Source organism: Lepus europaeus, chromosome 5, assembly GCF_033115175.1.
Source record: "Lepus europaeus isolate LE1 chromosome 5, mLepTim1.pri, whole genome shotgun sequence".
Taxonomy (NCBI): domain Eukaryota; kingdom Metazoa; phylum Chordata; class Mammalia; order Lagomorpha; family Leporidae; genus Lepus; species Lepus europaeus.
Window position 1 is genome coordinate 126377355 of NC_084831.1, and position 24811 is coordinate 126402165.

Below are 24811 nucleotides of genomic sequence, written 5' to 3' on the forward strand. Positions count from 1 at the left end.
AACCAGCAGATGGATGGATGGTCTCTCTCCCTCCCTCTTAAAAAAAAAAAAAAAGTAACTATCAGAAGCATGGGAGGAAGCATATCTCGAATCTCTTAATAATATGATAACCAGGAAAAGTTTGGACATCCAAGTCTCTCTGGGAGTCCCAGTTCTCTTTATACAGAACTTCAGGAGTTAAACGAACTCAATGTGAAAAATAAACATTTATTAAAAAAGTAGTTTTGACATTCTAAAATGAAGCAGACAGGTGTTTTCCAACTCAAAAGGGCTCTCGTAAGCTGGAGAGGTAAATTCCAAGGCTGGCCGTAACTGACTCATACTCATGACAAGTGGCTCTGAGAGAGGAACCGTAGCTTACCAGAGCCATGAATCACCTGCTCCTCCCCACCCATCTTCCAACCACAATACGCAACTGAAGCATACTTTAAAAATCTCATCCTTACTGAACCATACCACGATCTCTGCTTAGTGAATTGGATCTTATTTCCTCTGGAAATATTTTTTGTTACTGGGACACACATGACCCTTAACCCTCTTTGTTGTTGTTGTTGTTTTTAATCCATAATAGAAAACTCAACTTTGAGTTAGGGATTGTCAGATATGGGGCTAGAACATGACAAAGTGGCACTCACACGCCACAGAAAGAAATAAAAGATAGTCAACAGGACCCTTTCTTTGCTCTCTTGCTACATAATAAATAGATTGAGGGATTGTGGAAGATGGGGAAACAGAAATTTAGGGACAGAGAAGGTTCTAGTTGGGAAGGAAGAAAGCAATGATGGCCAGGCTTGCCTTGCTTAGGAGGCTTCAGTCTCTCCTGAACCCCATCCCAGTAGACAAAGCATCAGTTACAACTTCACACTAAAGTTCTCCAAAGGATCTGAGGAACTCCCTGCCTCGGCTCCAAAGCAGCTATGGCGGCTATGGCGGCAGCCCTAGAGAAGTCCATTAATGCACCTGGCTAGGCGGGAAGAGGGAGGGGGCACTCTCTCCTCTCAGCTGGCGGAGCAGGCCGAGCAGAAGGCCAGGTCACAGAGGGTTCTGGAACGGGTGCTCCAGGAAGCAGCTCTGCCTTGAGATAGGAAACAGGAAGCGAGGCAGGACAGGGTCCTGGGAACCAGCCCCTGGCTGCAGGGAAGGCATTTTCCTGTTTGAACAAAGGAGCTCGGGGACCCTCAAAGATCTCCTTTCTCCAACTTCCCACAAAAAGAACCTTCAACAAGTCAACTTTTTATTTCCAACATCCAGCTAAGACAAACGCACAGAAACACAATCTCACCAAAGAGCTAAGATGCTTTCCAACATCCATCCAATTTCAGCATTTGGCTAAGACCACACACACACACACGCACGCACGCATACACACACACACAGGCTCAGCCAACGCTACCACACACAGCCCCACAGACACGTCTCAGAGGGCTCTGTCCAGTTGTTCCAGCCAAGGGAAGGGTGACAGCCTGGCTACCAGCTCCAGCTTTTCTTCAGAGCAGTGGTTTTAAATCTTTTCCACTCCGCGTCCCCTGAAGGTTTACTGTGCTTCGGCCTTCCTACAGACACAGCGCCAATCTGCTTATGTTCAGACGGAGGACAGGACCCCGTGGCACTTCCGGTGAGGAGACAGACAGTGGGCTCCAGAGATGGAGGAGACTTGACGTCATCAGCAAACAACTGTTCCAGCCGCTCCAGTCTCCAATCCCCACTCCAGAATGGCTGGCGCTGGCCCTCCGTGGGGAGGGAAACCGATTCAGAAGCCACGGCGGCCCAGTCGGGTAGTGACGGCGGGTTCCAGGGAGCCCCACCCCTCTGGCTCTCTACTTAGAAGGGAGCTAATAGGCACACCTGGGATTCCTGTCCGACCCCTCGTAGGATGAGGAATACAAATTTTCTACAGTCCCAGGCCAATCGGCAGCAGCAGGATTGAGAGAGAGTGTGTACAGGGAGAAGGGGCACATAGCTGACATCATTAAAAAAACACATCCTAACTGAGATGCTAGTGGAGGGCCTGTGAAAACTACAGACACCAGGGGCTAGAGTCTAGTAGCACCGGAGTAAGGCAAGCACAGGACCGGGCGGGAGCCAGACCAGGGTCACACCAGGAATGACGAGGTCTGTTTGAATTCGCCCTGGGGAGAGAAAACATCCAGTCAACTCTCTCTAGTTTTCTTTAGCCTACAATCCTCCATAGGCACACACAGGCTGGGAACCCCCTCACTCCCTGGGAGTGTGTGGGTGTGCGTGTGCGTGCGTGTGTGTGTGCGCACGCGCAAAGTCCGCTTCCCCAGGGAGGGCAGTGTACTCACATCACTTCTAGCAGTGGGCTGGCTGTAGATCACCTTCTTGCTGGAGGTCCTGTGGATGAAGATGGAAGATGGAGATACTCAGGTCCCCAGGTGCAGAGCGACCCCCTCCCCACCAACTTCAGAGGGCAGAACCAAGAACTTTACAGAAGTGCTCAGCAGAGAGGTGTGCACAGAGGGAGACAGACAAGGCCAGGGTCACAGTGAACAGGGGTAGGAATCCCAAGGTCTGCTGCCTCCTTCTCCAGCCCATCCCCCTGGGCCCATGCTGCAAACCACATGCATCCACGTTTTCACCTCCGACAATCCCAGGACAACACCTCACTCACCCTTTCTTTGTTCCTAGAAGAGCAAAAAAAAAAAAAAAAAAAAAAAAAATGGGATCTTGAGTATCAGCAGGGTACAAGACAGCACAGCACACACAACGAGGGGACCAGCACGGGGCATCTGATACATGCTAGATCAGGTGACCCACGTTCCTTGGGGCGGGGGGACACCCATATCCAGGGACCAAGTGTCAGGGTCAGGGCTCGGAGAGAACCCATGAACCATGCCTGGGATGGAGGCAATGCAAAGGAGAGCCAAAACTCACTGTCAAAGTAGCCTCGGCTATAGGCAAACCAGATGCCTGCGATCAAGACTCCAAGGAGAATCAGTGTGACCAGGACAGCAGCCACGATGCCCCCTACATTCAGCTCCACTGTGAGACACAAACACGAGGTCAGGTGCCTGGGTGCTTACCCGTGGTACCGATAACATCGCCACTCCAGGTCTGAATGCAAGCACCTGCCACACTCTCACTCACCAGCTTCCATGCGCACAGCATCTGACATTACCGGTGTCCCGAATCCATTCTGTGCCTGACAGCTGTATTCTCCAGTATCGAAGGCTGACATGGGATCAAAGGCCTAGAAACAAATTGGCTATTTGCTTGAAAAAGCCAAGAACCTCTCCCACGTATCCCCTGATCCTGACTCCAAGTCTACTTTGTTGCTTGTTCAGGGGTTCTGCAACTGCGCCTCTCATACATCTTCCACCCCCACCCCATCCATACCAGCTCCCCTGACTTTTGGTTCAGAGTATAGGAAGAGTTGATGAAGGCGCGGTTGTTCTTGGGATCCATAGGCATCAGCATCCCATCCTTGAACCAGGTGTATTCAGAGGGTGGGGAACCATCTTGTTCTGAGCAGGTCAGTACCACCCGGTTCCCAATGGTGGCGGAGGAGGGAATGTTGACTGTAGGCTTGGATGGAGGTACTGGGAGGGAGAGAAGGAAAGAGGTGCTGAACACAATGGAGGGGTGGGGGGTGTTGCCTGAGTCCAAGTAGCTGCCTAGGATGACACCCCGATCCAATCCCTTTGGCCACCCTCCCTTGGTAGGCCCTTAATCTGCACCCAGCCAAGGGCTCATCTCCTCTTGGGCAACACTGACTTCATCATCAATGAGTTCCAGAGCTCAGTAGGGTCTGACGTGGGCTTAGGGAAACAGTCGAAGACCCTGTGCACATACCAAGCACAATGAGCTGGATGGTGACCTCCCCATAGTTGTTGCCATCATCCTCAGAGACCATACATGTGTACGTCCCAGTGTCTTTCCGGGTCACGGAACGGAAGGTGATGCCGCTCGGTGAGAAGGTGACTCGATCCTCATAGGAAGCTACCAGGAGAGAGGAAGTAGAGGCAGAGCAGAGTGAACGGAAAGCCAGGAGAAGCCGAGGAAGGTGGGACCCAGGCTGCACGTGGGTCCTCTTCCTCCAGGAGGCAGAAGGGGAAGGCCAGGGAGACCCAGGTTTCTACAGGCATGGATCAATGATTCCCCAACCTTGGCAATGAGGAAGGAAGCGGGACAACTCACCTGTGATCTTGCTGTTGTAGCAGACAAGGCTGGTGGTTGTACCTTGGACAAACTTCCACTCCACACGGGGATTGCTGAAGCCAGAGTAGGTGCAGGGCAACTTGATTGCTGCAGAGGGTCGAAAGGAGAAGACGGAGAATGATCCCAACCCCAGGCCCTGGAACCCACTCACCTCACACCCACCCTGCCCCTGCTCCACAGCCCCTCCCAACTCACGGTTATTCTCTGCAACTCTGACTTCAGGTTCTGAAGTGTAGACTGTACCCTTGCCCAGCGCCAGTGAACCTGAGCAGGAAAGAGGTGGGCCCCATCAGCACACAGAACAGGGCTTCTCAGCCGAGATCCTCAGGGGAAAGGAGTCAAGAGATTCGAGCTGAGGTTGGTGCTGTGGAGCAGCAGGTAAAGCCACCACCTGCAGCGCCGGCATCCCATATGGGCGCCAGTTCAAGACCCAGCTGCTCCACTTCCAATCCAGCTCCCGACTAATGCTCCTGGGAAGGCAGCAGATAACAGCCCAAGGACACACAGGAGACCCGGATGGAGTTACAGGCTCCTGGCTTCAGCCTGGCCCAGCCCCAGGCAGTGTGGCCATTCGGGGAGTGAACCAGTCTGCAACTCTACCTTTTAAATAAATAAAGTAAATCCTCAAAAATAAATAAACAAATACGTTTATTTCCATCTGACATGACAACACTGTCAATTTGTGCTGATAACTGTTACTTCTCCCTTTTCACAAAGGAGGAAACTAAATGTCTCAAAGGTTCAGTGGTTGGCCCGAGGTTTCAGAGCAAGGAAATGACAGAGCTGAAGTGCCAAAGGCTTCTTCCTGTATCCTTTGTGTTCTATACCCTTCTCTTGTCTGGTAAATACAGCTGTTCCTCAGAATTGCCATTGGTTTAATGGAGACAAACTATATAAAAAAATGGTATACTTTTTAAAAAGATCTACTTATTTACTCAGGGGTGGGGAGAGATCTTTGTCCCCTGCTGGTTCACTCCCCAAATGGCTGCAATGGTTCAGTCTGAGCAAAGCCGAAACCAGCTTCATCCGGGTCTCCCACGTGGGTGCAGGGGCCTAAGCACTTGGGTCATGCTACGCTGCTTCCCCAGGAGCATTAGCAGGGAGCTGGATTTGAAGTGGAGCAGCTGGGTCTTGAACCCGTGATCACATGGGATGCTACTGCTGCACACAGAGGCTTAACCCACTGGCCCTCAACACCAGCCCCAAATATTGCATTTAAACCGAATGGCCTCTACTGAACAGAAAGCTCTTCCTGAGGATGTGGAAGTCTCTTACCAGGCTCTCATCAAGAGTGTTGACAACAATGGGGATGGACATTAGGCACAGCAGCTTAGGTCCCTGCTTGCCATGCCCACATATGCCATAGTGCCTCGTTCAAGTCCCAGCTACTCTGTTTCAGATCCAGCTTCTGCTGAATGAACACCCTGGAAGGCAGCAGAAGATGGCTCAAGCTGTGCCACAGCACTGGCCCCAAGATTCTCTTTTTTAAAAAAAATTATTGGCCGACGCCGTGGCTCAACAGGCTAACCCTCCACCTGCGGTACCGGCACACCGGGTTCTAGCCCGGGTCAGGGCGCCAGATTCTGTCCCGGTTGCCCCACTTCCAGGCCAGCTCTCTGCTATGGCCCGGGAGTGCAGTGGAGGATGGCCCACGTGCTTGGGCTCTGCACCCCATGGGAGACCAGGAGAAGCACCTGGCTCCTGCCTTCGGATCAGTGCGGTGCACCGGCCGCAGCGCACCGGCTGCAGTGGCCATTGGAGGGTGAACCAAGGGCAAAGGAAGACCTTTCTCTCTGTCTCTCTCTCTCACTGTCCACTCTGCCTGTCAAAAAAATATATATATATTATTTATTTGAAAGCCAGAGTTACAGAGGTAGAGGTAGAGGTAGAGGTAGAGGTAGAGGTAGAGGTAGAGGTAGAGAGAGGGGCAGAGGTAGAGAGAGAGGTCTTCCATCTGCTGGTTCACTCCCCAAATGGCTGCAATGGTCAGAGCTGGGCCAATCCAAAGCCAGGAGCCAGGAGCTTCTTCCAGGTCTCCCACATGGATACAGAAGCCCAAGGACTTGGGCCATCTTCTACTGCTTTCCCAGGCTACAGCAGAGAACTGGATTGGAAGTGGAGCAGCCAGGATTCAAACCAGTGCCCATATGGGATGCCAGCGCTGCCAGCAGGGGTTTAACCTACTAAGCTACAGCACCAGCTCCTTTTTAAAGATTCTTAAATTCTACAATTTGCCTCCTGTGACACGCACAGGCACAGGAGCTCTTCAAACCAGATCCCTCCCAGAATGAAGGCCCTATTGATCCACCTGCTAGGGATGCTGCCAAACGAAGGCCCTCAGCTATCAGCCCTCCTTGAAGACAGCTGGAAACAGCCTTGCCCAAGCACAGGCATCTTCCCAGGGGCAGGAGCAGCCCGCAGCCACTGCTTGACCAATGACAGGAGGGGAGATGTAAAGCCAGCTCCACCACCACACTACCCTACCTGGGACAACATGGAAGGGCCACTCCTGCTCCCAGACTCCCTGTTAGGTGGACTGAGGTCTTCTGGGGACCAAGCTCTCCTTCCACCCAATCCTGCTTCTTTCCCCTCCTTGCCACAGACGTCCCAAGAGCACTCTCTAATAAATGTCTTGTATGATAATGGACACCTTCGAGTCAACCTCCCAGGAACCCAACCCGTGACACCACCCAAATAAGGAGCAGCATCTAATTAAACTAAAAACCAGCCTTTGAAATAAAGACACACACACACACACACACTCACCACAATGCATGGATTTGATTCCTCCATCGCTTCTGTTTTAGATCATCTCAGATAATCAGATCTAAAACATGTTCAGGGATTATACCACATTCAAGAACATACATACATACTAGAAAATAGGCATATTCCTCTTCTCATTAATCCTGACTGCCATTACCTAGCCTGGGCTTCTCATCTTTACTTTTAAAATGCAGGAAGCCGGCGCCGTGGTTCAATAGGCTAATCCTCTGCTTAGCGGCGCCGGCACACCGGGTTCTAGTCCCGGTCAGGGCACAGATCCTGTCCCAGTTGCCCCTCTTCCAGGCCAGCTCTCTGCTGTGGCCAGGGAGTGCAGTGGAGGATGGCCCGAGTGCTTGGGCCCTGCACCCCATGGGAGACCAGGAGAAGCACCTGGCTCCTGCCTTCAGATCAGCGCGGTGCACCGGCCGCGGCGGCCATTGGAGGGTGAACCAACGGCAAAAAGGAAGACCTTTCTCTCTTGTCTCTCTCTCTGTCCACTCTGCCTGTCAAAAAAAAAAAAAGCAGGAACAGGGGGCCAGTGCTGTGGCGCAGTGGGTAAAGCTGCCGCCTACAGTGCCACCATCCCATATGGGTGCTGGTTCAAGTCCCAGCTGCTCCACTTCCCATCCAGCTCAAGCCCTTGGGCCGCTGCACCCATGTGGGAGACCCGGAAGAAGTTCCTGGCTCCTGGCTTCGGATTGGCACAGCTCCAGCCATTGCAGCCAACTCGGGAGTGAACCAGTGGATAGAAGAGCTCTCTGTCTCTTTCTGCCTCTCCTCTCTCTGTGTAACTCTTTCAAATAAATAAATAAATCTTTAAAAAAAAAAAATGCAGGAACTCCACCTGGGTTTCCCACATGGGTGCAGAGGCCCAAGCACTTCTACTGCTTTCCTAGGTGTGTGGCAGGGAGCTGGATCTGAAACAGAACAGCCAGGACTGGAAACCATTGCTCATATTGGGATGCCAGTCACAGGCCACGGTTTAACCCATTGCACCACAACCGGCACTGTGGCACAGAAGGTGGGTTAAAGTCCCGGCCTGCAGCATCGGCATCCCATATGGGCATTGGTTCAAGTCCCAGCTGCTCTACTTCTGATCCAGCTCTCTGCTGTGGCCTGGGAAAGCAACAGAAGATGGCCCAAGTCCTTGAGCCCCTGCACCCATGTAGGAGACCCCAGTGAAGCTCCAGGTTCCTGGCTTTGGATCAGCTCAGCCGCTGCAGCCATTTAGGGAGTGAATGAGCAGATGGAAGTCTCCCTGTCTCTACCTCTCTGTCTTTCAAATAAATAAAATAAATCTTCCCAAAAAAGGTAGAGACATTCACATTCATCAGAATGTCCCCCACCTCTCTCTGATGCAGAACTCCCTATGTCTGTGGTGACCTGCCCATGCCAAGACTCAAGAGTCCACAGTGACTTCCTTCCTACCAAACCAGGAGTCAAGTGCCAGCTGACCACCATGCCCTTCCTATTCACCACAGGACGGCTCAGCCATCAGGATCCACATCCCTCTTCTTGCTTCTGAAGGTGCAATGCCTCTGGAACCAGACTCCCTGCACTCAAATCCCAGCTCTGCTACTTACTGGCAGAGCAAGCTGCTTAGCCATTTTCAACCTCAGTCTGCACATCTGTAAAATGGGGCTAATAACAGTTTCTACATCAAAGGCTGTAGCGAGTGCTGAACAAGCTAGCACAACAGGAAGCACCAAACAACCATTCTCTCTTATTATCATCCTCTCTCTATAGGCCTTTCAGTATATCTTTCTTTCTCTTTTTAAAGATTTATTTAAAAGTCAGAGTTATGAAGAGAGAGAGAGAGAGAGAGAGAGAGAGAGAGATTGATTGAGATCTTTCATCTACTGGCTCACTCCCCAAATGGCTTCAACATCCAGGGGTAGGCCAGGCCAAAGTCAGGAACCAGGAACTCCACCTGGGTTTCCCACATGGGTGCAGAGGCCCAAGAACTTCCACTGCTTTCCTAGGTGCATAGCAGGGAGCTGGATCTGAAACAGAGCAGCCAGGACTGGAAACCATTGCTCATATTGGGATGCCAGTGTCACAGGCCACGGTTTAACCCATTGCACCACAACACAGGCCCCTGTACACCTCTTTCTGACTTCAAAGTTTTCTTCAACAAGACAAAAAAATCTAAATAGTGCCTAAGAAGGGCTTACACTCCAGCCCACCAAGCCTCCTCTGCCTTGGAAAAGCTGACTCTTCTCTGGAACCTTCAGGGATGGACCAGCGGAGCTAAAGGCTTTCTCTCACCAGACCCCATCTATGTCAGGACAGCCGGTCTCCCTGCACGTCCTCCTCGCCCCTTTCACATGCCCCTGCCTCCTCACAGCTTTCCTTTCACACTTCATCTTGGCATATTATACACATAATATGAAGAAAACTAAACCCTCCCCATTGTGAAGTTTAATTTCGTCTATGCTTAGCCGGCGCCGCGGCTCAGTAGGCTAATCCTCCGCCTTGCGGCGCCAGCACACCGGGTTCTAGTCCTGGTTGGGGCACCGATCCTGTCCCGGTTGCCCCTCTTCCAGGCCAGCTCTCTGCTGTGGCCAGGGAGTGCAGTGGAGGATGGCCCAAGTGCTTGGGCCCTGCACCCTATGGGAGACCAGGAGAAGCACCTGGCTCCTGCCATCGGATCAGCGCGGTGCGCTGGCCGCAGCGCGCCTACCGCGGCGGCCATTGGAGGGTGAACCAACGGCAAAAAGGAAGACCTTTCTCTCTGTCTCCCTCTACTGTCCACTCTGCCTGTCAAAAATAATAATAAAAATAAAAAAAAAATAATTTCGTCTATGCTCAGAATAAGAAAAGGCACAGATAAGGTAAAGGCATTAATAGGTTTTGGGCCCATGGACAGAAAAATCCCTCCTCCATCCCACCACCAGATGAAGAGTTAACACTTACTGAGCACTTAGACGCTGTTGTGAGCATACAGGTGCCATCATTTAATCCCAACAAGCGCCTTCAGAGGCAGTTTTCTTTTTCTTTTTTTTTCTTTCTTTCTTTTTTTTTTTTTTTTTTTTTTTGACAGGCAGAGTTAGACAATGAGAGAGACAGAGAGAAAGGTCTTCCTTCCGTTGGTTCACCCCCCCAAATGGCCGCTGCGGCCGGTGCGCTGCGCCAATCCGAAGCCAAGAGCCAGGTGCTTCCTTCTGGTCTTCCCTTGCAGGTGCAGGGCCCAAGGACCTGGGCCATCCTCCACTGCACTCCCGGGCCACAGAAGAGAGCTGGACTGGAAGAGGGGCAACCGGGACAGGATCGGTGCCCCGACCAGGACTAGAACCCGGGATGCCGGCGCCGCAAGCGGAGGATTAGCCTACTGAGCCGCAGTGCCGGCCTTCTCTCCTTTTTAAAGGGCTTCTTTATTTCGCAAGGCAGAATGACAGAGAGCTTATCTTCCACCTGTTAGTTCACCCCCCAAATGGTAGCAACAGCCAGGGCTGCTGGGCCAGGCCAAAGCCAGGAGCCAGGAATTCCATCCAGGTCTCCCACGCGGGTGGAAGGAACTCAAGTACTTGAATCTGCTGCCTCCCAAGAACATCAGCAGGGAGCTGGGCTGGATATGGAGCAGCTGGCATTGAACCAGTACTCCAAGCTGGGATGTGTGCATCACAGCTGAAGGTTTAGCCCACTGTGCCACAGTGCCTGCCCCACTCCTATTTCTCCATGAGAAAAAAAGAGACCCAGAGCAGTTAAGAAACTTGCCCCAGGCCAAACAACGACTGGTGCTGCAGATTCAAACCATCGCTGTGCAACTGAAGTTAGGACTGCTTTCAAAAGTGCATGCATGGGAGAGAGAATAGAATGAAAAGATAAGCTTCCTTTGAGGTTTTAAAAAAATATGAAATCCATGCATACAAAGGGTCTTCAAAAATTTCATGCATACTATTAAAAAAAAACTATGCATGAACTTCAAAATTTTTTACATGAAAATAAACTTATCTTGCTCATTCCATTTCTCCCATGAACTGCTTGAGGCACTTTCATACCATACAGCCTTCCTAAAAACACAAACCCGACACTTGCTCTAAGTTTTTGATGATTCCACGCTGCCTTTATGATACAACCCACATTTTTCAGCAAGGTAAGAAAGCTCTAAGACTATCTGAGGCTGCGAGAAGCTGAGCATCTTCATTGTCCACTCTACTATGGCAGTGTACCTTCTAGCAAAACAAAACTACAACTCCCAGCAAAGTCAGGGCTGTTCCACAAGCTGCCCTTACTCACCCTTTGTGTGCTGTGTGAGACGCCCTCTCCCCTCTTTCTTTGGCTGGCAGGTGTTCACCCATGTTATTTTCCAGGAAGTGACCTAAGCACTCCCAATCCTAGCCACAGCCAGGATAAGGCCTCTCCTAGGCTTTCGTTATCCTGTAAAACAGGCTTTCTCCCACCCCCCACAGCCCGTGCAAATACATGCCTTCCCTAACGAAGTAAACCCCCAGGGAGCAAGCGCCACGGTTGTCTGTTATTCTGAGTACTCATCACTCAGCACAATGCCCGGTACAACCGACATTCAACAGATGTTTGCAGAATATAGAGCAGTAGCAAATTAGGTCAGAGCAGACTGTAACATCCACCTGTTAAGGTTCATCTACAAAAACAAGTCCAATTATTTTTTCAAATTTTTTATTAGTTTTTTATTTCTTGTTTTAAATCTTTTTGTTTTTTTTTTTAATTTTTAACTAAATTGTTCCATATGTGTTTCACTTATTTATTTTTTAAGATTTATTTTATTAATTGAAAGACAAGAGTTACAGAGAGAGGTACAGAGAGAGAGGTCTTCCATCTGCTGGTTCGCTCCCTGGATGGCCGCAATGGCCAGAGCTGTGCCTATCTGAAGCCAAGAGCTTCTTCCGGGTCTCTCACATGGGTACAGGGGTCCAAGGACTTGGGACATCTTACACTGCTTTCCCAGGCCACAGCAGAGAGCTAGATTGAAGAAGAGCAGCTGGGACTCAAACTGGCGCCCATATAGGATGCCGGCACTGCAGGCGGTGGCTTTACCTGCTGCGCAACAGCACTGGCCCCTCAATAATTTATTTTTAAAAGATTATTTATTTGAAAGGAAAAATGGGTGAGAGAGACACAGGGGGCTGGCAATGTGGTGCAGTGGGTTAAAGCCCCTGCCTGAAGTGCTGGCATCCTGTATGGGCACCAGTTCCTGTCCCAGCTGCTCCACTGATGGTATGCCTGGGAAAGCAGCAGAGGATGGTCCAAGTCCTAGGGCCCCTGCACCCACGTGGGAGCCTGGAAGAAGCTCCTGGCTCCTGGCTTTGGATCAGCTCACCTCCGGCTGTTGAGGCAATTTGAAGAGTGAACCAGTGGATGGAAAACATCGCTCTCTCTCTCTCTCTCTACCTCTCTCTGTAACTCTGCCTTTCAAATAAATAAAATAAACCTTTAAAAAAAAAAAAAAAGAAAAGAAAGAGAGAGAGACATAGAGACACACAGAGAGATCTTTCATCCATGGGTTCACTCTCCAAATGGCCATAAAGGCCAGGGCTGTTCCAGGCCGAAGCCAGGAGCCAGGAGTTGCATCCAGGCCTTCCACGCAGGGGGCAGGGGCCTAAGGATTTGGGCCATCCTTGTCTGTTTTCCCAGGCACATTAGTAGGGAGATGGATGGAAAGCAGGGTAGCCAGGACTCCACCTAGCACTGCAATATGGGATGGAGACAATCCGAGCTGCAGCTTATCGGGCTGTGCCACAATGCCCACCCCAAGCCTAACTGTTAAACTGGCCGACACAGTATGCCAAATGAAGAAAAGCCCAAACATTTAAATACTATTTATTTACTTTTATTTTATTTGAAAGTCTGAGAGGCAGAGAGAGATCTTCCACCCACTGGTCTACTCCTGTAATGTCCACAACAGGCAGAGCTGGGCCAGAGCAAAGTTGGGGGCCCAGGTCTTTCACATGGGTGGCAGAGACCCAAGCACTTGGGCCATCATCCGCTGCCTCCCAGGATGTGCATTGACAGGAAGCTGGACTGGAAACAGCATAGCCAGGACCCAAGCTAGGGTCTAGGTGGTGACTTAAGCTGCTGCGCCCAACACTCAGCCCAGAAATTTTAATATTGGCATAGCTTTATTTTAAAGTTTACTTATCCAAAAGGCAGACACATATACATATTCTCTCTCTCTCTCTCTCTCTCTCTCACACACACACACACACACACAGAATCTGCCAATCTTCCATCTGCTAATTCACTCCTCAAATGCCCGCAAAAGCCATGTAGAGAACTGGATGGAGTTCCTGGCTCCTGGTTTCAAATGGCTGTTGGTGGACACTTGGAGCAAGAACCAGTAGATGATCGATCTCTCTCTCTCTCTCTCTCTCTCTCTCTCATTCTGCCGTTCAAACAAATAAATAAATCTTTGACAGAAGAAAATGGAATACGAAATGCATTTGGTAGATAAAGGAATCGGTAACATACTTAGTTTCTTTATAGGCCAACTCTCTGTACCAAAATTCATCCTAGCAAAAAAGAAATCACTTTGCAAAAAAGAAATCGCTTTAAAACAGAATTAAAGTCTCTGCCTACGGGCACTTCCCACTTGACAGTTTGCAAAAGAGCCTGGTTCCTGTATTTGTGCTGCAGCGTGTGTGTAGACGTCTGCACGCACAGTAACCAAGGCCGGTTTCTCCCATCCAAGTTGTGTCCATCCGACACCTAAGGCCCTCCCAGGCAAGTGTGTGGAGCCAAAAGAGGAAGAAATGCCAGGGGATCTTCTAATGCAAGGCCTACAATAGCAGAAAGGGGAGGAAAGATGTAACTCCATCTAAAACACCCGCATCATCTTAGTGACCACAACAGCAACTCAGAAACTCCAGATAGGCCCAAGTCAGCTGAACAGCCCCCTGGCAGTCTCCAAGATGGCTTAAGGTTGCTATGGACTCAGTTGCTTCCCCCAAATTTGTGCTGAAGCCCTAGCCTCAGACATCACAACATGACTGTATGTGGAGACATAGCCATCAAAGGGGTAATTAAATTAAAATGAAGCCACTAGGGTGTGACCTTATCCAAGCTGACTGGTGTCCTATTAAGAACAGGTTAGAGACAGCAGGGCTGTGCACACACAGTAGGTGGGCCAGGATTAGAGACTTCATGTCCCCAAGAGAGACCTCAGAGGAAACCAACCCTAACAATGCTTTGATCTTGGAACTCCAGCTTCCAGAACAGTGAGAAAATAAACTGCTGTTGTTTGGGCCACTTCCTCCACAGTATTTGCCTGGCAGTCCTAATAGACTAATATTATGGTCCCAGCAGGCATCAGCCCTGGACATTCTGTTGTAATCTCCACTAACTGCAACCTTGAGTTAAGAAGGCACAATGACATGTCTACACAACGAAAGAACGAGCATCAAGGCACGTGTTGTGGTGCAGGGAGTTAAGCCCCTACTTGGTGATCTGACATCCCACAACAGAGTGTCGGTGGAGTCCAGGTACTCTGCCTCCAATCCACTTCCCTGGGAAGGCAGTGGATGATGACACAAGTACTTGGTCCCTGCCACCACATGGGAGACCTGGACAGAGTTCTGGGCTCCTGGCTTCAGCCTGATCCAAGCCCGGCTGTTGTGGACTTTTGGGGAGTGAACCAACGGATGGAAGGTCTGTTATTCTGCCTTTCAAATAAACAAATAACTCTTGTTAGAAAACAAAAAGAAAAATAAACATAGCCCTTGAAGACCTTAACAAGGATTATCTTATTTTTTTAAAAAGATTTATTTATTTATTTGGAAGTCAGAGTTACACAGAGAGAGAAGGAAAACAGAGAGAGGTTTTTCATCCGCTGGTTCACTCCCCAAATGGCCACAACAGCCAAGCCAAAGCCAGGAGCAGTGAGCCAAGAGCTTCATGTGGGTCTCCCACGTCGATGCCAAGGCTCAAGAACTTGGGCCATCTTCCACTGTTTTCCCAGGCACATTAGCAGGGAGCTAGATTGGAAATGGATCAACTGGGACTAGAACTGGCCCACATATGGGATGCCAACGCTGTAGGAAGTGGTTTAATGCACTGTGCCCCAGCACTGGCCCCCATGATCTTACTTTTACAAATAAAAATAACCTGAGCATATGCATTTTAAGAAATCTCTGTGGGATCAGCGCTGTGGAGCAGTAGGTAAAGCCACCTCCTACAGTGCTGACATTCCATAGGGGCACTGGTTCAAGTCCTGGCTGCTCCACTTCTGATCCAGTTCTTCTCTGCTATGGCCTGGGAAAACAGTGAAAGATGGCCTAAGTGCTTGGACCCCTGCACCCGCATGGGAGACCCAGAAGATGCTCTTGGCTCCTAGCTTCAGATGGGTGCAGTTCCAGCAGCTGAGGCCAACCAGGGAAGGAACCAGTGGATGAAAGACTTCTCTCTCTGCCTCTGCCTTTCAAATAAGTAAATAAATCTTAAGAAGAGAGGAGAGGAGAGGAGAGGAGAGGGGAGGGGAGGGGAAGGGAGGGGAGGGGAGGGGAGGGGAGGGGAGGGGAGGGGAGGGGAGGGGAGGGGAGGGGAGAGGAAAAGAAATCTCTATGAATAGCCTCCAAACACTTCACAGTGCATTTTATCGGAGAGATGGAAATACAGGTAGCTTTTCCTTTCTGGGTTCTGCCTTACTATAATAAGCAAGTATATATTAAGTATTGTAGTTTAGAGAAAAATGGAGCAGGAAAGAGAAATTATTACAAAAGAAAAAAAAATCAGTTCACAAAAACAAAAGAAAAGTAAAATAAAGCCAGAAAGGAGCAGCAAACACAATAGTCAAAAAAGAAAGCCAGAGAGGGGAGCCTATGTTGTGGGGCAGGGGATTAAACCACCAGCTGTGATGGCAACGTCCTGCATCAGAGCGCTGGTTCAAGCCCCAGTTGCTCTGTGGCTAATCCAGCAAAGCACCTGGGAAAGCAGCAAAGGATGGACCAAGCACTTGGGCCACACCACCCGTATGGGAGACTCAGTTGGAATTCTAGGTTCCTGGCTTCAGCCTGGCCCAGACTTGGCTGTTGTGGCCTCTGAGGAATGAATCAGTGGATGGAAGATCTTTTTTCTCTCTGTCACTCTGCTTTTCAAATTAAAAAAAAAAAAATCTTTTAACAATAGTTTAGGCCGGCGCCGTGGCTTAACAGGCTAATCCTCCGCCTTGCGGCGCCGGCACACCGGGTTCTAGTCCCGGTCGGGGCACTGGATTCTATCCCGGTTGCCCCTCTTCCAGGCCAGCTCTCTGCTATGGCCCGGGAAGGCAGTGGAGGATGGCCCAAGTGCTTGGGCCCTGCACCCGCATGGGAGACCAGGAGAAGCACCTGGCTCCTGGCTTCGGATCAGCGCGATGAGCCAGCCGCAGCGGCCATTGGAGGGTGAACCAGCGGCAAAAAGGAAGACCTTTCTCTCTGTCTCTCTCTCTCACTATCCACTCTGCCTGTCAAAAAAATAAAAAAATAAACAAACAAAAAAAGACAATAGTTTAATCTTGGCCGGCGCCGTGGCTTAACAGGCTAATCCTCCGCCTTGCGGCGCCGGCACACTGGGTTCTAGTCCCGGTTGGCGCGCCGGATTCTGTCCCGGTTGCCCCTCTTCCAGGCCAGCTCTCTGCTATGGCCTGGGAAGGCAGTAGAGGATGGCCCAAGTCTTTGGGCCCTGCACCTGCATGGGAGACCAGGAGAAGCACCTGGCTCCTGGCTTCGGATCAGCGCTGTGCACCGGCCGCAGCGGCCATTGGAGGTTGAACCAACGGCAGAAAGGAAGACCTTTCTCTCTCTCTCACTATCCACTCTGCCTCTTAAAAAAAATATATATATATATTTTAATCACTAGGCACAGGCACTGTAGCACAGAAGGTTAAAGCCTTTAGTTGGGATCCTGCATCCCACACAGGAAGGAGTTCCTGTGTGTCAGTCTCTGCTCCACTTCCAGTTCAGCTTTCTGCTAATTAATGTGCACTCTGGGAGCCAGCAGATGGCTCGAGGACTCGGTCCCGTCACCTGCATGGGAGACTGGATGGAGTTCCTGCCTCCTGGCTTCAGCTTGCCTCAGCCCCATCCGTTGTGAACATCTGAGGAATAAACCAGCAGGTGAAAGATCTCTTTCTACCTGTCACTCTGCCTTTCAAATAAATAAATAAACTCTTTAAAAAAAATTAACCTCTCCCCAATTTCTTGGAAGATAGCCTAAGAAAACAATCAAAGTTAAGTTTAAGGATTTACAAACAAGAACAAGTTAACACTATTTAGTACAACAAAGGAAAACAATTTTAAAATGCCTAACAAAAGATGAATGGTTAAGTAAATTATGATATAGACATACAGTAGAATGCTAAGGAATAGTTCTTGCTTAAAGCACATTTTATTTAAAATAAATATACGTAATCATATTAATTCATAGACTTAAGACAAAAGAACAAAATACCAGTAATAAGTATTTACCTCTAGATAAGATATTGCATGATTTTGTTTTCTCTGTATTTTCCCATTCTTCTATACTGTGTAGATATTATTTTTTGAAGAAAAAATTTAACTTGTTAGAAAGTTACTTTTTTCCCTTCTATGTGCCCAAAATATCTTGAATGCTGAGGCCAGCTCCTGGCACTGTACTCTATATCCTGTGTAGTCAGCCTGTGTCCGCAGCTCCTTGGGCAGGGAGGAATCAGCCCCATCGATGTCCTCTCCAGTCCCTTGCACCATGTCCTGCCCAACGAGCACACACCGAAGCACTGGCAAGAAAGGGAAGGCAGAGGCCTCCAGACACTCCACAGAACTCACCAGCAACCAGCCCCTGCCCACGAAGGGGCCAACCCTCAACAGAACCACTACTTCCTTCCACTGCTTATAAAGAAATCCTTTCTTCTCTCTATATGTCCTGTTAATTGTGTGAATTTTCCTTAAGTTGCTTTTAGTGCCATGAGTTTGCTTGAATTCATTTAAAAGAAAAAGGAGGAAGGAAGGAAGGAAGGAAGGAAGGAAGGAAGGAAGGAAGGAAGGAAGGAAGGAAGGAAGGAAAAGGAGGGAAGCCAGACAGGCAGCCAGTCTCTCCTCTGGGGATCTCTAAGAATTCATCCAAGTCCCCTCTGGTCATAGGACCCTCCTGCTTCAGGGGAGCAAGAGCCTCCCACAGCCACCAGCCAGAGTTGCCCACGGTTTACCTAACACCAACACCACTGGCTCCTTTCAGACCTTCTGGACAGCAGGTGTTATTCATTAACACTAAGGGTTGGATTAACAAACAAATGAAAGAACATTGGGACACAATTAGAACTCAGACCTCCGGATTCCCGGCCCCAGCCACCCCCATTTGCCCTTCCCTCCACACCACTCAGCCTGTGCAGCCTGAACCAGCTCCTCTAAGGTTCCGCTTGCCCAGTAAAGAGCAGGAGGCACTCCCGGGCCAGGGAAGAGGCACTGCTGCCAGCCCTTTCTGGAGGGGGGGGATGGAACCGGTAAGGAATGCGGGGGCGAGAGGAAGGCTCTGCCAGCCCCACAACAGGCTGGGCTGTGTCTAAACAGCCACCCTGGGCTGCACTTTGAGTGACGTCAATGAGCTGGCTCAGCCCTCCTAGGCCGGCGGAAAGCGTTAATGTGGTACAGGGCAAGAGGCTTTCACTCCAATCACTCCCTCCTGCCCTCTCCCTCATCAGAATTTCCTGTTCTGCTCCCTCAGCTCCTCCCCTCCCTCGCTCATCTCCCTAAGCCTGCCCAGGACTCACTCCCTGGCACCAAGCTTCCTGCCAGCCAGCTGTTTCCTCCTGCCCCACCCCCACACTGTCAAACAAACGACACAGGCTGGACTTTAGACAGAAACTCTGCTTATCAGGCAGTCGCAGGCAGATGAACTCCAGGTTTTCAATGCCTGGAAAACCCCAATACGTGTCCACTCATAGCGGCTCCCACAGCCCTTCACAATACTGTGAGTGGTTCTCCAGCTCCTTCCTGAACCTCTGAAAAGGAAGCAGGCTGGAGTTAAGAGATCCCCAGGGTCTCTCCCCAAAGCCAACAGACATGAAAAACAAGTCTCGTTATTTCCGAATCTATCACATGTAATGTGTGTAGCTTTTAAATCTATCTTTGGGTGGGAGGTGGGGGCGGGGCCAGCCATTTCTGTTATCCAGAGAACAAGGACCCCTTGAATTCAGCTGAGTCTATGTGTGTGTGGGCAGGGTGGATCCTAACAGCCAAGGCCACCGTACCAACAATGCCAGTATGAGAAGATTTCCAGGATACATTAAATGAACTAAGCAAGATGCAGTAGGATGTATAGAGTATGCCTCTTCTTATACAGGAAAAGGGAGAAATAAACAAGTATGTTTTTATTTTTAGTTGTATCTGTACAAAACAATATTAGAAGGATACCTAAGACACCAGGGGGGGAGGGTGTGGGATGAAATAGACCAGAGTAACACCGAACACCGCTGTCATCACGATTCTCAAACCATGTCAACTAACCTTTCTTTCTTAAGAGAAGCAAAAAAACCCAAGACCAGAGGGCTTCATGTTCAAGTTTTATTTATTTATTTATCTGAAAGGCAGTGAGACAGAGAAAGACCTTCCACCTGCTGGTTCTCTCCTCAAATGCCTGCAACAGAGGGCTGAGTCAAAGCCAGGAGCCCTGATACCAACCCAAGTTCCCCACATGAATGGCCGGACCCCAAGTACTTGAGCCATCATCTGCTGATGCGGGTTGCAGGCAAAGCAAATGGTAGCGTAAGCACTATACTAAATGCCCACCCTAGAGAACTAATGTTTTAAAATCAGCGCATCCCTATCCCAAACCAGAACAAGGCTAGAGACTCCAGACAAAACCTGCGAAGGACCTGAAAGAGAACACGTGGTCAAAGTGAAAGTGTTCTGGAGCCAGGAGGGAAAGAGTAAGGCCCTGGAATTCCTACTTCCAGAGTTTCAGGTTTGGGGGAGGGGACAACTCCTTACTGGGAGTTGGGGGGTGGGTAAGAGTGACTCATCCACCTACAGTTTCGTGTTAAATGTCCCTGAATAACAAAGCCGGAAGGGCCTGAGCCAGAACCTGCAGTAGGGAAAACAACAGGACCCAGAAACTGCTCTGGCTCCCCTCCAGGAACACCCCACTCTCATAAGGCGCAGGGGAGCTGCACCCCAACCCACATTTCCCCCACTCCCCACCCCCATGGCTACACCCAAAGCCGACTTACCCAACACTTCCTCTGCCTGGGAGACACCTGAACTTTTCCAAGTACAGTTCTCCGGGGAAAGGGAAACTGGTTGTGTGGACTCTGGGTCACCAGCTCCACTGTCCCCGAGCCCAGCTCTCCCGGTGTCCAGCCTGTGCACCCCTGCCTGTCATTTGGCTTGTCTGTCCTAGCTTGCCCCTTCTTCTTCCTCCCTGATGGCAGCATCCACAATGAGGAGCACCCCTGGAGGGAAGGGGGAGGACATACCAGCAACCTATATATGCATCAGACATCCCAGGCAGATTAACCAGCTCTGTGACTCCAGCCATTGGGGTCTCCCTGTTTCCCCGGACCTACTCTCCTGGGGACAGCATCCTTTTGTCCTCACAAAATCTGAAAGGGTAAGAGCCGCCCAGCAAGAAGCCCAGCCAGTAAAGGTCATGCAGCTATCACGCCTGTTGATCTTCATGACCAGGGTAGGAATGTATCATTACTCCTGCTTTACAGATGAAGAGACTAAGCGACTTGTCTAGTAGACAGTCACAAACAAGGCAGAGAGGAAGCCATGCTGGAGTCCAGGGAGGGTGGCCTGGCTTCCACTTCTGCACGCCCCCACCCCACTCTATCCTAATTTAAAAATGACAAGACCCATGGTCGGTGCCACAGCTCACTTGGCTAATCCTCCGCCTGTGGCGCAGCACCCCAGGTTCTAGTCCCGGTTGGGGCGCCGGGTTCTAGTCCCGATTGCTCTTCTTCCAGTCCAGCTCTCTGCTGTGGCCTGGGAAGGCAGTGGAGGATGGCCCAAGTGCTTGGGCCCTGCACCCGCATGGACGACCAGGAGGAAGCACCTGGCTCCTGGCTTCGGATCGGCGCAGCACACCGGCCGCAGCGTCCATTTGTGGGGTGAACCAATGAAAGGAAGATCTTTCTCTCTGTCTCTCTCTCTCTCTCTCTCTCACTGTCTAACTCTGCCTGTCAAAAAAAAAAAAAAAAAAAAAAGTTCCAACCAACCCAGCCTGTCCAAAGTTTTATCAGCTTTGTCAGTCTCTCCTCTTAGTCAAGACAGGCTGGGAGGGACTGCCCTTCAACAATAAAAAAAAAAAGAATGACAAGCCCCGTTCCTCCATCCCCTGGACATGCTATCTCCCAGGACCCAGCATTGCACCAGGCAAGGACAACATCATTCAGGTGCCTCTGAACCACAGAGGCTAGGTTCCCTGAAGATTCCTCCAAAGCTCAAGTGTTGCTAGCACCATCCTTTCAGCGCCAGTACAGGCTTACTGCGGGGTTACCATAGATAATATAGGAAACAGGGGTAAAGGAAGGATGGGGTGGGGAGGATGCAGCTCCAGGAAGTTTTTAAGTCCGACAAATAATGTCACTGACCAAAACTGTTAGAAATCAAGTCACTGACTCAGAAGAAACTTCTGGGTTTGGTGGGGGAAATGCTGGTTGGCAAAGTCTTTAGTGCTTTGAATCAAAAAATGACCACAGGTTCACTAGCCGTGCTGATACAGCAAGGGGCGGACAATGTGACACAGTGGGTTAGGATGCCATCTGCAGTGTTGGCGTCCCCATATGAGCCTGGTTCAAGTCCTGGATGGAGTTCCAGGCTCCTGACTTTGGCGTGACACAGACCAAACTGTTGAGATCATTTGGGGAGTGAACCAGTGAGCAGATCGATCTCCCTTTCTCTCTCTGAAGTCAGACTTTCAAATAAATAAAAAATAAATCTCAAAAAAAAAAAAAAAGATACAGGCAGAAGCAAAACAGGTGAGGTGTAGAAAAAAAAGGGCATTTTAAAAAAGGCAAATGGGGCCAGCGCCGTGGCTTAACAGGCTAATCCTCCGCCTTGCGGCGCCGGCACACCGGGTTCTAGTCCCGGTTGGGGCGCCGGATTCTGTCCCGGTTGCCCCTCTTCCAGGCCAGCTCTCTGCTATGGCCTGGGAAGGCAGTGGAGGATGGCCCAAGTCCTTGGGCCCTGCACCCGCATGGGAGACCAGGAGAAGCACCTGGCTCCAAGCTTCGGATCAGCGCGATGCGCCGGCCGCGGCGGCCACTGGAGGGTGAACCAACGGCAAAAAGGAAGACCTTTCCCTCTGTCTCTCTCACTATCCACTCTGTCAAAAAAAAAAAAAAAAAAAGGCAAATGGAAGAGTAAAATGATAGGGAGCAGGAAAAGAAGGAAGAACCTAGTGGGAGAGAAAACGTCAGAAGACCGTAGACTCTGCCCGTGCTGGAGAGGCTGGAAGCAGAGTGGAGCAGTGAGTCCCAAGCGTGGTTCCACTCCCAGCTTCTACCTCCAACCCTCTCTCTAATCAGGCTGGGAAAGTCATTTCCCGCTTTGGACTGGTTTCCTTATCTGTATCACAGGGAAGGAATTAGCCTTGCCAGTAGTCCAGTCAATGTGTTTACGTTTTTGTGATAAGGCATAAAGGAGTGAGCAAAGAATCGATCTCTGCCTTCGAGACAGCAAAATGAATTGCTTTCTAATTACTGACTGTAATCCTCCATTTCTTTTACATTTCCTAAAACATGAAGCTGGAGAGGAAACAGCAGCACACAGAACACATCCTGACACAAGCACACCCAAGAATCAGACGGGTGCTGACACCAGTAAGCCAAGGCACAAACCAACAGACTGCACACTCAGCTCCCCGCAAACACACCTAGACAGAAACAGGCCCCAGCAAGCGAATCTCATTGTTCCTCAGGAAAGGGAGTTTCCAAAAGAAACAAAACCTCTGATAGGCGGCCAGGGGGAGGGCAGCGTCGGGGCTCTGAATCCAGCCAACCAAGGGCCACCGCCTGCCCCTGGGAATCGCCACCAGTCAACATTTCACAATTCCCTGGTGGCTATTCCAGAAAGGGACGTCGAGCGCTGTGTCCTGAGAAACTACAGATTTCAATTTAATTGCCAATTCAGACTCGGCACCCACATACTGTTCCCCCCGAGCAACCACATTAACCAGAGATCCCCCTCAGCAAAAACCAAGGAAAGGGACTGCCACCCTGGCCCACTCCGTGACTTTTCCCGCGAGGACCCCTCCGGAGCCCAGAGAGCCAGGGGTGAGCGGCTCGCGCCTCCCTCGGGGGGCTGATGGAGGTCCGGTGCGCGCGGGAGCGAACGGGGCTGGCCCGGCGGCCGTGTGCGGGGAGGGTCCCGGCGCCCGCCGGCCCCGCCAGCAGCGGGGATGCGGGAGAAGGCGAGCGGCTCTCCCCGCGTCCTCGGGCTGCGTGCAGAGCGGCACCTCCCCCGCCCCGCAGCTCACCGGTGGGGGAAGGGAGCCAGCGGCGCACCGGGCGGAGGGGGACCAGGCGGGGTGGAGGAGAGGACGCGGAGGGTGAGGCCGCCAGGTTCCTGAGCTCCTCCCCCTCCCCCGGGCAAGGGGCGTGGGAAGCGTCCTCCTCCAACCTGACCCGACCCACCGATTCCTGCCGAAACTCCGGGAACTTACACAGCACCGCCGAGGTGAAGAGAAGCAACTGTTTCCTCCCGGCTCCTGCCTTTGTCCCCATCGCGACTAGATCCCGCAGACGACAGCCGCCGGAGCCCCCGGGAACACGCGCAACTTCGCCAACAGCAGCGCGGGGACTAAACTCCAGCCGCCAGGTTGAGCCCCGCCCAGCCCTGCCCTCCACACCCGATTGGCCAGCGCCCCGCCCCTGCACATTCTGATTGGTGGAGAGAGCCGCCGCTCCGATGAGTGACTCACCTTCGCCAGGTGCAAAGCCAGCCCATTACTCACCCCGGAGTCGGATTGGCGCCCTGCGTGTCCGAGCCGCCTCTGATTGGCGCCAGGAGGTTGCCTCGGATTCCTCACCTTCGGCAGGTGAGGGCCCCCTGATTGGGCTGTGGTCCTGAAGTAGGGACTTTCTGACTGGCTGGGTTCTGAGTGGGAGATGGAGGACAGCAGCTGTACCTCTAGGGAGGAGCGAGTGCGGCCGTGCGGCTCAAGGGGACTGGGTTGGTTTGTTTAAATGTAAATTGCTTGCCGCTCTGTAAACCTTGGTTCCATCCTATGGCCAGTGAGTAACACTCACTAGTACCGGAGGGTGCGGGGAGGAGACCGGGCTAGGAGTTACTCTGTCCACCGCACCCAGCACCCACGGACTTTGAACGCTGAGCTGCGGGAGGATGAAAGGGACAAGGCAGGGGAAGCAGCGCTCGGCTCTGAAGTGGGAAAAGCAGACTTGGAGAACTTTAAACAGAAGTAAACAAAACACACCCGGATGATAGAAACTGAGCCACGCATGGTCTATCCATATCTCTGGGTGGCCAATATCCTACGTTTCAGATTTATCTTCTCGCTGTGACTAATACTTGGGTGCTAAGCCTCCTTTTTTCTATAGACGGTTGATACCCAAGCTCCCTGCTACATCACTTTTAATTGAAGTTCATGCTCAACGCCTTTATTATTATCTGTAGTTTCCGGTTTACAATGATTTAATTCCAACTGTGCAATATATCTTCAGGGTGGCTGTGGAAAAATTCCATGAAAAAAAATTCTCATTGCAAGTGAAAAGTCCGCATTTTCATTCCAAAGAGTGGTGTCTTTGCCTTTTTGCCTCTTTCACCTTTTTAAAAATTTTTAATTATTTTCATTTTTTATTAGAAAGTCAGAGAGACAAAGAGACAGATGGAGAGTGCTGGTTCACCACCCAAATGCCTACACCAGTCAGGTCTGGGCCAGGCCAAAGCCAGGAGCCCTGATCTCAATCTGGGTCTCCCAC

The 24811-nt window shown here is 50.8% G+C and overlaps 1 protein-coding gene across 1 annotated transcript; it reads right to left on the bottom strand.

The window, feature by feature from the left end:
- Nucleotides 1-1221: 1221 nt before the first annotated feature.
- Nucleotides 1222-23692, bottom strand: F11R (F11 receptor). Its single transcript, XM_062192574.1, has 10 exons — nt 23536-23692; nt 4375-4443; nt 4159-4266; nt 3814-3960; nt 3358-3560; nt 3109-3211; nt 2896-3003; nt 2633-2645; nt 2307-2355; nt 1222-2129 (listed from the first exon to the last, which is right to left on the bottom strand). Exons 1-10 carry the CDS (start codon nt 23594-23596, stop codon nt 2094-2096), a joined length of 897 nt encoding a protein of 298 aa, XP_062048558.1. The 5' UTR covers nt 23597-23692; the 3' UTR covers nt 1222-2093.
- Between the last annotated feature and the right edge of the window lie 1119 nt (nt 23693-24811).